Source organism: Folsomia candida, unplaced genomic scaffold (assembly GCF_002217175.1).
Source record: "Folsomia candida strain VU population unplaced genomic scaffold, ASM221717v1 Fcan01_Sc004, whole genome shotgun sequence".
Classification (NCBI taxonomy): Eukaryota; Metazoa; Arthropoda; class Collembola; order Entomobryomorpha; family Isotomidae; genus Folsomia; species Folsomia candida.
This window is the reverse complement of record NW_019091196.1, coordinates 7,977,218-7,990,579: the sequence shown is the minus strand read 5'-3', so window position 1 is coordinate 7,990,579 and position 13,362 is coordinate 7,977,218. Positions and strand designations below refer to the sequence as shown.

Here is a 13,362-nt window from a genome sequence, read left to right as displayed (position 1 = left end):
CAAATGTCCATTTCTGCATAATTGAATTTATTTATAAAAAACTTTTACTTGACAATCTTATTTTCTTTCAGAATATTTTCAATCTTTCATAATCACAATTTTCATTCATTTTCATTCATTATCATTAAAATTAGAGCGCTGCTAAACTATCCGTGCTAAAAACCTGCCACGTATTATCACAATAAAATCGGAAAATTTCAAAAATGCAAATGAAGTTTACTTATTATATGCAGCAACATCAAGACATTCTATTATACATCTAGAAAATTGAGCCAAGTAATGTCATACCAGTCTAAAAAATATTGTTTAAAGCACAATAAAAAGGGAAAGTATTATTTTTACATTAAAATACCTTCTCGTAAAGTAAAAGTAAAATCTCGGAAATACATACGTTATAATATTATCGCACAAAATGACTGCATATTAATAATTATTTGGTATTCGAAAAATCCGCAACTGAAGACTATAACAAAAAATCTCCGTATAAATATCGGTCACTTATATTATCGTTATCGCTTTCATATATTACCCATAAATTCTTAGTTCTAAATAAGCGACGACTTCCTATCACGATTTGTTTGCTGTTGACATAATTACATACTTATAATAGTTTGTTAACCATTTTGTGGCTTTTGTAACTTTACAATTGCATAAATAGTGCATAGTTTTAAATTGACTTGCAGGACAGGAAATGTTGTACTATATTGATAATAATAATAGCTTCGATCCAGGGATGGAGGTATTACAGGTAGGTAGACAAGTGAAGTGAAGTTTTAAGAGTCTAATGGCTGAGAGAGACAAATGAAGGGGACGTCATCCCGATTTAGATCTGATTTGAGACACTCTTTAAATCTGGATCGTTCATTTTCAGTTTCAAATATAAGTTCCCAGTTGACAATTCGATCTTGTTCTAGCGTAAACGCGAGTCGTAGAAAGGTTGCATCTGACTCCAGTGATTCCTGTTCACAGAAACAATGAGACAATAAATACAAGAATCTAGAAACTGGGCTAATCTTTGTCATGAAAACTTACAACTTGACGAAGATGTGACAACTTTCGTCCATGAGTTGTTGTAACCTTTTCACTTCGGCCAGCCATCCAGGACAGGTCAGTTATTAATAAAACTTCTTCATTTGTAAGCAACACAGCAGAGACGGAGTAGGTGTTGTCAGCTAATTAACACAATTCAATTGTTAACAAATTACAATTATAAGAATTAACAAGAAAATGCTTACGGCTATCGCAGACAGCGTAACGCATAATTCCAAAATAACTGATTGGATTTGTTGCGCTGAGCATCATTTTTTGGGTTTGACTGAAATCTCGCACCATCGGAGGTGACTTTAATGTGCCACAAATGTCACCTTTACAAAAAAATCGTACACTTGAAATATTTCTATTTATCATCTGTAAAATTACAAATTAAAATAATTACGCTTTACTTACTCATGAAAAACTCTAGAAATCCAGAAGTTCGCTCCGAATCGCGAAAAATGAGGGCATAATATTTCCCCGAGAAATCCACCCCGACACCGTGACGTCCAATTAGCACATCAAGTTTGGTAAATTTGGCCAAATCGAATGAAGTCACCTTTTGCAACCATTCTTGTGGACGATCACTATTACATGAATTGAATTCACGTTAAAATACATGTAAAATACACATAATTTATATATTTATGTGGGTACCCTTCATTTCCGGTAATTCGGTACAAATAGACTTTCTTGGTCGAAAAGATTACAATTCCCAAAAAGTTTTTGTGTGACGAAGAGTTTGAGATGATCATACATTTCGTCAATGCCAGCAACGTCTCATCCGACTTGAAGATGGAAACATCACTCCAAAGCTGCAGTCGATGATCTGTCTTCCCAAAATTGACATAATCATACCGAACCGGCATGCATGTGTTATGAACTGGGCTGCTATAACTGTTCGTCGTAAGTGTCGATGTACTGGCGTAGGATGCATTCGTACAGAGAGACGATGCCCCAGATGGCATTTTACTTGGAGAGTTTAGCGGTTGTGAGATTGGAAGCAGATTATTTTTTTCATACGTCGTTACAATGCTGTCCGCACATGAGGAGGATGATGTACTCTCAGAAAGAGGCACGACGATATTCCCAAGTTTGGTGGAGTCAACTACAGGAACTTCAATAGCTTCCTCCGTACTATAAATTACATAATTTCAAGTTATTAGTTCATACTTTTTATCGAAATTACTCTAATCTTCAACTTACTCAACTTCCGATCCGCTATCTGGACCGTGTTTCCCCAGAACTTCGATACTGCTACTGTCTGTGCTTAAAACCTCGATATCTGATTCAGATTTAGTATCTGAAAATAACAATTTAATAAAAGAACATTATTATTAATAAATAAAAATTCCTCATAAAATATCAAATCACAAAAGGAGTTATCAGACAAAAAAACGTGTGTATTACTTGTGGCCGTTCCTCCATCACTGGAAGTTGGCGTCACACTAGTTGCCGCATAAACGGTGGGAACATTACGGTTAGTAACAACAATCTCTTCACTACTGGTCAAACTTTTTCTCGAAGTTAAACTTGATGGAAGCAGTCGCATAAAGTTAAAAATTCCTGGAGATTTGCCTTTTGGAATGGATTGAGAGAATGATGAACTTGTGGGTCGGCCTGTAAATGTAAATTTGACACACACAAAACTCTTGTTAGTTCACACAATATACATACAGCAAGCATGCAAATCACACAAAATTATTATTTTTAAAACCATGCATAATTATTAATTTTAAATCAATGTCCCACCTGAAACTGGAGTTGACGCTTTTAACGGTCCCCGAAGCCTATCCTCTTCCAAATCCAGATCCAAACATTCATTATTTGGCAACGGGATATTATCCAGCGTGAGCAGAATGTCGTTTGCACATTGCGGATTTGGACAAATTCTGACCTCTCTGGGCGCAGTTCCAGGTTCCTAACATTTATTAATGAATGATTAGAATCTATGAAAAACAGGTATGGATTATTCGCCAACAACTTACATGTTTTACAGTACGACCTGCCATCGCTTTCGAAAATTGGGCGAAACATTTGGCACATTGCAACCTGAAGATAAATAAAATAATTCATAAATTATAAATCAGACACGGTCTGCTAAAGTTTAAAGTAAAATCGACGCTTACGCTTCGGTAAACTCTTGCAGCGTCATCTGCTCAATGAACGGGCTGACCACTTTGTCAAACACGGCGAATTCTTTGCTACTCATGATGAAGCTCCGCTCTCTCATTGACTTCCTCATGGTGTCAAATTTCAACATAAATTGGACACTTTCCGTCTCTGCATCGCACTTCTCCTCCTCCAAAGCGAACAGACAATGGAGATCCCACTTGTTCAGGATGACATTATCCTCCATATTGACGTCCATCAAGTATCCGTCCCACACAATGAGCTTAAAGATCTCTCCGTTTTGGAATGTCTTGAATATTTTAACGTCCTTTTTCCCCTCTTCGACAAAAATGTCATCGATTGGTTCGTCTTTCGACAGGTCAAAGATTGACACGTCTTCGCCCACATCTGCACTAAAGTATGAGAAGAAGTCGGGTGTGTTGTCTTCCTCACCAGTTTTCAATGCACCAGGAACCAGACCTGGCGGAGATGCAACTGGGGTTTTGTCTTCCGAAGGGACGCGAGCCTTTCGACTATTTATCAACAGCAGTTCTTCATTGGTGTACCTTTCCTGCTGAGCAACGGCCCGTTCATAGTAAAGGGACGATGTGGGTGGGGAGAAGCTATTGTTAAAAGAGGAAGACTGTCCAAAGTCTCTCGAATTGTGGGGAAGGGAACGAGAAAAAAGATCGTAATTGATGGGACGACCTGGAATACGTAAGAGTCGATCGACCTCTGTCCCCGCCTGACGTAGCAGCCAATGTTCTGGGCCATACTTGTCCCTCAAAGCTTTGAGTGCTTTTCTCGTAGTTTCTGCATTATTGTCCTTCTTGGACTCGAAAGAGGATCCACTTTTCGCAGAGGATGTACTTTCACTGTACGAATTTTCTCTATCTTCTTGGAAATCTATTGACATAATTTCCCTAATTTTGGGCTTTTTCCTTCTCAAACTTTGCATAGAACTGGACGTGGAGTCGAAGGATTGAGTCATGCTCTTTAATTGTGAGATGCTATTTCCGGATCGTTGCATCGAGTTTGATGTCGACATGGATCCCGATACCCCTGAACTCAGTGAGGCCGACATGGCAGAATTTGCTTGACTGATGGCCAAACTGCTTGCGGGGACGTAAGGGATGAATTTTCCTTGTTTTGAATCCTCAATTGCTTCCCGAACTTCAGAACTGGACAGATTTTTCTTATCCAATTCAAACTTTCGGTTTATCACGTAGCGGTTGAGATAGCCACCCACGGAGCGTCGGTAACCAGAATTAAATGAGATAGGGTTTCCGGTCATGTTGAGTTTGTTTAAACTGTTCATTTCCTTCAGTGGGACAAGATCCGTTTCGTTCGAAATGAGATTCGTGGACAAGTCGAGAACTTCCACGTTTTTCAAGGAACAGAGCAAATTAAATGGGTCGGAATGAATGACCCTGTTTTTTGGCGATATGAGATTAACGATCAAGTTGTGGCTCAAGAGAAGAATCTTGACATTGGGTGGAATCGGAGGAATACAAGTTAACTGATTAAAACACAAGTTGAGGGTTGAAAGACTGTTTAAAATACGGGAGAAAGAATCGTCGATTCCGATGATGCGATTATGAGATAAATTTAAATTATCTAGTGATGGGCACAATTCCAATACTGCTATTTCTTCCGTAAATACACTCGGAATCTTATTATAACTCAAGTCCAGGTCTCGGAGTTCAGGCCAAATTTGAGCAATATTGGTGTTACTGGGTGGCTTCAAAACTTGACCGATAGACTTGAGATTTCGAGAACACTTAATTTTTTGTAGATTCATTCGCAAAGAGCTCAATCCAGAAATCCGGTGGGGTGGAGTATTTCGCAATTCTAGGAGTTGAAGACTTTTGAACATGGAGATGTCCACCATTTCAGTTGATGCGGCGTCGCCGACTTTTTTTGTCGCTTCAGCACCCGTGCTTTTCTTTAATTTGGATGATGTTGGAGTTGAAGTCGAAGTTGATGCCGAGTCGCTCCCACCATAACTCGAATCAATATCTGATGATGATGACGCCGCGACAGAGAGGTTGTGGATATCCACCTTTGGAGGCTTGGGCTTGGGCTTCGGAACATTAATACATAAAGAAGGCGTCTGTTGGCAAAAGTCTGACAGAAATAAGACGAGATCTTGATAGATCTAGAAAGAAAAGATGGCGGAATTAGCAAAATGATAGCAATTCATGATTATACATTTTTCATAATAGTAATAATAATACTTGACAAAAGGGTGATTATTATGAATAAACCTTACCGATAGATCTGACTCTGGGTCCTCCTCTTTACTTTCGCCTTCACTCGTGTAAATTGATCCGATCGCGTCGCACAACCTTCGCAGGATGTGAGCATCAATTACGAATGGGATAGAACGGTTGAATATTTTGTCGCAGTTGTTTCTCAGATGTTTCGCCAAGAATGCGACGGCCTGTTGTTGAAGTTGAACCTCTGATGGATCCACATCAGCCCCCATGCTGTTTTTGAGCATCTTCTCCGTGAAGATGGCCGAGATCCTCAAGTTGTAATAAAGTTGGGTTTTGTCACATTTGCACTCGCTGGGGTCCGCACAAAAGACGAATTGGTTGTCCTCAACGAGGCAGTAGTGATAGAATGCAGAGTCTTCAGGGTTTTTTGGGTCATATGTGAATCCTTAAAAAAATAAAGATTTGAAATTTTGAACTGATGTTTGCTATTGCAAAGTATTTATAATTTCTTGAATAATATTGATTTTTAACTCACCCTCATTTTCCCAGAGTGGAGGAGGCGATTGGGGGTTATCTAAACGGACAAGGGATTTATTAATTTCGTGTAAATTTATTTGCATTTATTTTGGAATTAGAATAGCACTCACATTGCGCCCCTATAGTCTGCAAGGTGTTCAATAATATGCGTTCCTCATCCCGAAGTGGTTCCTGCTGACAAAAGTCGTAATCCTCCCAAGTATAGGTCCACGAGGACGATGTCGTCTCACCTGAAAATTATATAAATACACATTAATAATTGCACCATAAAACTAATTAATCCACTAATTAGCTTAAAATCACGCAACAATAAAATATTCATCCCCACAAAAATTCACTCACTTCCTCTCATTTCAGTCGTCATTATGCTAAAAACTATTAGGTGAAAAAAATCTCCTCGTCCTCGTCGTCGTGTCTTTAAAAAAACTTGTAGTACAAATCTAACGTCAATCTGAGATGCGTGTAATTAAAATCGATTGTATTATAAACCACGATAAGTGTTCTGTCCTTTGTAAAATGGTCATTAACCGAATGACTCATTTACGTCAGTGGTGATGGGGATTTGTAAAAAAACTGAAAAAGTTAGGTTTTAAAATCAAATATTTATAGGAACGCAGAAAGAGTAAAGTTCTCTCGTCGAGAAGAAACCCGTGACTGAGAACTTTTGTCGAATGGTCAACCAAATAACTTGCATACGTCAGTATGTAACCAAAATAATAAGTATGAAATGAAACTGCGTCCTGGAGAAGGACGACTTGACGGCATGACTTATTCCCGTTTAAGCTTTAAAGTTGGTAAGCATTTATGTACACAAGAGATAAACGTCTCGAACAGGATAGAAAACTGGATTTTCTCTCCATCAACATATTTACAGATATTCTCACATTAGGTTTAAACATATTTTACCCAAATTAAAATATGAGCCAAATGCATCAAACTATAGGCCTATTTATCATATTGAAATCATGTTATATTTATGCTGATAAAATAACAAGACGATGATTGTGTGTTTATTATATGGTCTCAACAGGACACACTTGATCATTTGCATGCATTACTACTTGTTGGTTGTCAAAAATGGTCAGGGAATTAAGAATTGCGTACATATATCCCCCCTCGGTAAGAACTTGTTGATATCTAACTTGTATGTAGTAAGTCTTCTGATCTATGTACTAGTAAATAAATGACACACTGATATTGGAGAAAATAAGCTTATTTTACAAGTGTACGATTTCCAGTCACTAAAAATCAAAGCTGGGCCAGGGCCAGGATAAGATCAACCATGAATTCTTACGATTTACGATGCATCGCCTTATTCATTCAATCTCTTAATCAAGGGCACATTTTGCTTTTACCACGCCGATTTGTTTTGACTTTTCATTCATTTTCAGAATGAACTTTTCATTCTAAAAAAAGTATAGTACGAACTTGGTCAAGGATTTGGGTGTAGATTTTGATTTCCTGTATTTAAAAAGATGCAAATGATTGTTCACCACATGACTCAATTTGAGTCACTCAAAGGAATACCAAATTTTACAAATTTTCTAGCCATTTATCACCAACCACTCACGTGCACATGTATATTTGTAAAGCAACATTGTTCTATTTATGACGAATGACTCATACGAGAGGAATGTCAGACTTTATTTGTTCACTAGATAATAAAAGACTTGTTTCAAACCTTGTTTTAAACCATTAAGCAAATATAAACATAATTGGATAATGGAAACGTCAAATAATTCCGGGATTATAAAGCTTGACCAAAATGTAGGGTGAGAAAATAAGACGTTTGGGTTGACAAACAGCTACATACTTATTACATGCTTTACCACTTATATTTAACGTGTATGTACAAGTGTGCATGTAAAAAAAATTGGAAAGGTACAAGTATTAGTACATATTTATTATTAAACCCAAGCCGTACTTTCATTAAATACTTTAAACTCACTTATACTTATTATCGGTATCTGTTTCACAATAATAATATTGGAACTGCACACACTTGTCGAAATATTCCTGTCTGGGTGCTCAGTTATTAGTATCATTATTCTGCTAAAGTAAATATGAATGACCTCAAAATGAACGGTTCGAGAGTCCTTGTTCCAAACGTTGCTGGTTTGTATGTATGTACGCAATACCACTTTTTATCGTTTGTTACAATAATTTTTGTTTGACTTTTATTAATCTCAGGGATTCTCACGCGTGATGATGAGGTAATGAAATGACGAATAGTTCAAACATTGCATGATACTTTACGCACTTATCATGGATTGTTAATAAATAGACACTAATTTGACACTATGTAAGACAATAATTGATAATGACAAGTAAAAATTGATGTGCTGTTATTTTCCCAGAATTTCTACTCTTCTACTGGATTGAATTATGTGAAAAGCATACTGTTATAGTCGAAAAATACTCACAAGTTCAGACCAGATATACGAAATTAGTGTGCAGCAACAACAGTGTTATTAAAATTAGTGAAAACAATGGCAACAACATGCATCACGTGTGGAAAGGAATTGTATAGATTTATAATATTTGTTAAAAACTAAAGACTTATATTTATCCAAGGCCAATAAGGTCGTACATACTTACATTGATGTTAAATACATCCTTATGAAGAGCATTACAACAATGTCATTATGTAATATTAATTATTATTGATGGTTGACATTTCCTCGTCGTGTCATAATACGTATTTATTTCAATGCGATCAATAGATCATGATGACAATAAGGGAAATTTCTCCATGTTCTCCAGATTACATGCAACGATATTTGCGAAACTGAAATCGTGAATGTCATTCATAATGCCATCTGATATGGAGTCATTACCTAAATCAAGTCTCACCATACATAGGTCAAACGTCCACCAAGATAGGCTGGCTCTCTTAATGATTAATTCAAACTAATTAACCAATCAATTAATTAATTATGCCATGGCAGACGATCTTAATCTTAACTGGATCGGACAAGATTTTGTACCTAAGCCATCTAATTCATGGGTGCTAACTTCTGCACTTATGAATTTTTAGTCAGAGTCAGGGCTTATGTAACTGTTGTAACTTTGGAAGTCAAAGATTTTAAAGAAACGAGCCCCACTGGTAAAATACAAATTTTGTAAATACTTCAAAAATGGTGTCAAATAAAAGAAAATATTTAACAAACGCTCGGGCTAAATGAATTCTGCACTGTAGGTTCGTAATACCCTTCCAGCTACATAAAAAATATGATATTCACATTTTTTAACATACTTACATAGCCTGTCATTTTTCACGTTCAAAATCCACTTTGGCATCCTGCCAAAAAGTTGGACTCGAAATTGGCACAACAACAAAGGAAGAAGAAACCAATGTTGAATGTACGTACATGAGATAAGAGCCAAGGAAAACTACGCTTTACGTTATGGTCGTTGTCTTTGAAAAATGGATATGATTTTTTATACAAGTTTTTTTCCAAAAACATTTCCGCTACAAAAAAAACAAACCAGACACAACGACGCATTTTATTATCTTATTTCATTAAAATCTGGACCAATTATCCTCCAGACGGAGAGGACAGCAGATAAATGTATTAGTTCAGCAGCAGATTAGCTGTAAAACCAACAACAAAGAAAACAACGATGTATTCTGAGAATAATAGTCAATAGTGGTTTCGTTCGATTCGATTAGAAATTGAATGCAGCAGCATCACAAAGTTAAAGCCAAGCCAATGTACTCCGTACAATGCAAATGCACACGAGCAACACGGACTCCTCAAACTTGATTGGAAAAGGTCAATGGATATCAGGCGGAGTGAGCATGCACGTTCATTATACATGTTACATTTATCATTCGATATTTACATTAGCAGCTCATTTTTGATATCCACTTGACTCTTTGGTTGAGATTTTGGACTCGTACATACAACATATATACATGATAATGATGATAAAATACTAAATATTTACTAGGGAGTTATTATTTATTTAGCACCTATATAAATAGTTCTTTGTCATACTCTCCCTTTCTCTTACTGTAACCTTTCAAACTTTACACATGCCTAAAATAGTCTGCACAAATTGTAGACAAATGTGACGCAATTCAGGGTCAGTTAAATTAAAGTAATGGGAGGTTGCATTTTATGTAATAACAAATGAAATGGGTAAAGTATTTTCACGGAGAATACAATTAAGAAAGTAGTGAGATGATTTTTTTGTGGAGGTTTGAAGTCGACAATAGAAAATTAAAACTTACATCTTTTAGGGATCCACAATTATCAGGTCCAGATTTGAGTTCACCACTTTCACAATCCTTTGTTATTAACAAGGAATTTCCCAGAAAGTAAATTTGGTTTAGTTCTTTGTTAAAATGCGTCGTACGAAACTAATCTAGTTACAGTCGATGTGGGTGGACTTTTTGTACACTTTTTTGCGTATTTATGTGTGTTATTGCGACTTTTTAACATGTACAAAGACTTTTTACCTTTTCTTTGTACTAATTTTACTTTATTTATGTATTGCTTTTTAAAACGAGAAACTTTACCAGCTTCTTTTTATTTACTACAGACTTATTCTCACCATATGATCATATCTGCTGTGTGATTACGTCTGTCTGTCTAATGTAATGTGCTATTTGTTGCAAAATTATATCCTTGAGCTGAACTTCAGCCTCAAATCCCTACTACTGCTCTGTTGTTGTTGGCTAGTTGGTAGATTGGCAAAATTGCACACTCATTTCAATATGTATTGCAAACTTCTTCTGCGTATCCCAATCGCAAAATCCTTTCAACAACTGTAAGTATACGTGAAGGATAAAAAGTAAACACGAATGAGTTTATGTGGTGGTGGATGAGATGAGACGAGGGTGGTGATATTTTGGCTGTGACGCACATTTTATATTATTCGACCAGATGATCTGTAATTCATTAACATTTGTTTTTTTAAGCGAGGTAAAAATAATAATAATAAATTGAAAAATAGTGTGAAAGTATTCGTATAAAGTAAGAAAAATATAGTGAAAGCACAGAGTTTCACGGTGAAACTTTCACCACGCATTCCGAATAAAAGTGTAAAGCTTTGACGGCGTTTTAGGTATTTTTAAATTTTATACACAATAATAAATATAAATAGTCAAGCTAACTATTTGTATTCTATTTTAAGATTTAGACGAGTTGTAAAATCAGCTGTACTATTTAGTAGTACGCACTACGCATTCAACATGTGTTATTATTTATTTTTTTGACATATGTATATACAATGTAGCAGCACACCTTTGGCTAATCTTCCCTTTTTGATTTTGACTGACAATAAGGTGCGAATTTACGCAATACATCTGTAATTACGGTGTAATTTCCAGAAAATAAGGTGAGTTTCCCAATTTCATCTGCTTTAATTTAATAAACTTATACTGTTGCATTACACACTATTGCATATTGCTTTCACTCGCAGGTTCAACTACTGGTCTAATTGAAAAGTCTACAGATACAAGATGACATCTTCAGAAATGTTTGAAACCTTGGAGGAAGAACTTCAGAACTTGTGTGACACGATCGAGTCCCGAATTGATAACAAGTTAGTGGGCAGCCCGTTTGGTGAAAGTAGGAAAAAGTTGACAAGTGAGATCGAACGAGACCTGCAAGAAGGTCAAAATTTATTGCGCCAACTAGAATCCGAGGCCCGACTTGCTCCTGTCCCTTATCGACATGAGTTAACAGCAAAGATAAGCACCCACCGACAAAATGTGAGCAAGCTGAATAACCGATATCACGGCGTGTTAGGAAGTTTCGGAGACCGGAAGTAAATAAATATTCCTTAAGTTTTGACGTAGGATCTTATACTTACTGATTATACTTGAAATGACAGGAACTACATGCCCGACCCGAGACGCACAGTTTTAGAAGGTCAGAGAGCCCTTGAGCGCACGTCGGACAGTATCGCTCGATCTACTGCTGTCGCAATTGAGACTGAACAGATTGGAAATGAGGTTATCGGAGAGTTGGGGACGCAAAGGGAAACGTTAGTGAGGACAAAAACACGTTTGGTGGACACGGATGTTGAGATTTCAAGAAGTCGAAAAATCCTCCGCTCCATGTATATAAACATGATTTACAACAAGATAATTCTTCTAGGGATTATTGTGATTGAGGTGCTGATCTTAGCAATTATTATATATTGGAAATGGTTTCGTTAAGTCAGACGCTTAATAAAATTAATTAACGAATAATACAATATCCTACATATATATTAATGTAACAACGGGTTGGAAACAATCAATCTATATGTAATTCGTTTTATGTCATTCCCTACTAAAAAATAATTTTATAATATATAACCTATTATATAATATATAATATAATATAATAATAATATAATAATATAAATATAATATATAATATACATATAATATATAATATTATAAATAATATTATAAATATTATAAATCTGTCATTCCATACTTCTACTAGTAGAAGTATGTATAATTTCCAATTTTGACATATAACATATTATACTAAACAGTCTTCAAAATATTTATAATTGTGTTGCTTTACTAAATTAAATATTTCATCATTATTAAAATACTTAATGAATAAGCCATATTATGTTAATAAAGTTAACTATATATGTGACTGATGTGTGTACACGTATACTGTTTTTGATTGATTCACATTCCCAATGATTCATATATTCATATCCTATATTCCTATATACGGATTAAAAATTGAACCAAAATAACTAGTGTAATGGAGATTGTCGTGACTTATTGTCGCAGACCCCACTTTCGAACTCTATCGAGGTCATAAAATTAGAAACATGATGGTGAAGACTGCATTTGGATATGTTGAGGCGTTCGCGAGCGATGTGCTAACGGACAGCAAGTTACCCTTTTTATCCATTATGTTACAACATTCGCATTCGCATAAACTGCGAATATCTCCCGAACCACTCAACATTTAGAAAATATGAATGCACTAACAGAAAGGTATACATTTCAAGAACATATTTTGTAATTTATCCCACTCGGAAAAGTTAAGGTCGAAGTTAGGCGATGCAGAAAAGCGGGACACATTTGGTGGCGGCAGGTGCCAGAGAAGGGCTTGGGTGAGCGCAGAGTGATCTTCACTTACCTGGCGTAGAGAATAGCACGATCCAGAAGGTGCTTTCTCCAGGCTGAGACCCTCCATTGCACTTCGGTGAGGTTGACGCTTGCGATTATCCCTAACGTGGATAACTCGGGCGCAAAATTTTTTCCACGGGGCACAGCGTTCGCGCTTGCCCCTACTGAAAATAATCAAAAGATATCTAACTTCTGAAAACCATAGCTGCTTAGCTTTCACAAAATACTTTGAAAGTATCGATGCAAATTTCGCATCTTATTTTCATTCATTCGTGGAAATATACTGTATTAGAAATTAAATGACATGAAAAATGACCCGGAAATGTATCATCCGTAAATATACTTTGATGCATGGTGAAAAATGGG

The 13,362-nt window shown here is 36.2% G+C and overlaps 2 protein-coding genes and 1 non-coding gene across 7 annotated transcripts; 2 read left to right on the top strand and 1 right to left on the bottom strand.

Moving 5' to 3' along the window:
* Positions 1-26: 26 nt before the first annotated feature.
* LOC110849558 lies at positions 27-6,568 on the bottom strand. 2 transcript variants are annotated; one of them, XM_022096977.2, is made up of 14 exons: positions 6,243-6,567; positions 6,011-6,130; positions 5,899-5,937; positions 5,417-5,808; positions 3,162-5,302; positions 3,021-3,084; positions 2,785-2,953; positions 2,443-2,652; positions 2,239-2,335; positions 1,690-2,169; positions 1,447-1,619; positions 1,236-1,364; positions 1,033-1,172; positions 27-959 (listed from the first exon to the last, which is right to left on the bottom strand). In XM_022096977.2, the coding sequence occupies exons 1-14, from the start codon at positions 6,262-6,264 to the stop codon at positions 774-776; spliced, it is 4,362 nt and encodes a 1,453-aa protein (XP_021952669.1). In that variant the 5' UTR covers positions 6,265-6,567; the 3' UTR covers positions 27-773. The 2 variants fall into 2 exon arrangements, with proteins under 2 accessions (XP_021952669.1, XP_035706672.1); XM_035850779.1 differs by lacking the exon at positions 2,443-2,652 and having other exon boundaries at positions 6,243-6,568.
* A 3,562-nt stretch (positions 6,569-10,130) lies between these two features.
* LOC110849559 (vesicle transport through interaction with t-SNAREs homolog 1B) lies at positions 10,131-12,157 on the top strand. 4 transcript variants are annotated; one of them, XM_022096980.2, is made up of 4 exons: positions 10,131-10,973; positions 11,194-11,246; positions 11,331-11,678; positions 11,745-12,157. In XM_022096980.2, exons 3-4 carry the CDS (start codon positions 11,371-11,373, stop codon positions 12,070-12,072), a joined length of 636 nt encoding a protein of 211 aa, XP_021952672.1. In that variant the 5' UTR covers positions 10,131-10,973; positions 11,194-11,246; positions 11,331-11,370; the 3' UTR covers positions 12,073-12,157. The 4 variants fall into 4 exon arrangements, with proteins under 4 accessions (XP_021952672.1, XP_035706673.1, XP_021952671.1 ...); XM_035850780.1 differs by having other exon boundaries at positions 11,148-11,246; XM_022096979.2 differs by having other exon boundaries at positions 11,145-11,246.
* Positions 12,158-12,998: 841 nt separating this feature from the next.
* Positions 12,999-13,160, top strand: LOC118435506. Its single transcript, XR_004834822.1, has one exon. It is a non-coding gene; the product is annotated as a U1 spliceosomal RNA (small nuclear RNA).
* Positions 13,161-13,362: the final 202 nt, after the last annotated feature.

Bases quoted from the DNA above. Each gene is read 5' to 3' on its own strand.
- LOC110849558 (XM_022096977.2), bottom strand. From the start codon at position 6,264: ATGACGACTGAAATGAGAGGAA. The intron at 5,809-5,898 runs GTGAGTTAAAAA...TATTTTTTTAAG, and splicing joins TCCACTCTGGGAAAATGAGG to GATTCACATATGACCCAAAA. The intron at 1,173-1,235 runs GTAAGCATTTTC...TGTGTTAATTAG, and splicing joins TTACGCTGTCTGCGATAGCC to CTGACAACACCTACTCCGTC.
- LOC110849559 (XM_022096980.2), top strand. From the start codon at position 11,371: ATGACATCTTCAGAAATGTTTGAAACCTTGGAGGAAGAACTTCAGAAC. The intron at 11,679-11,744 runs GTAAATAAATAT...TTGAAATGACAG, and splicing joins GGAAGTTTCGGAGACCGGAA to GAACTACATGCCCGACCCGA.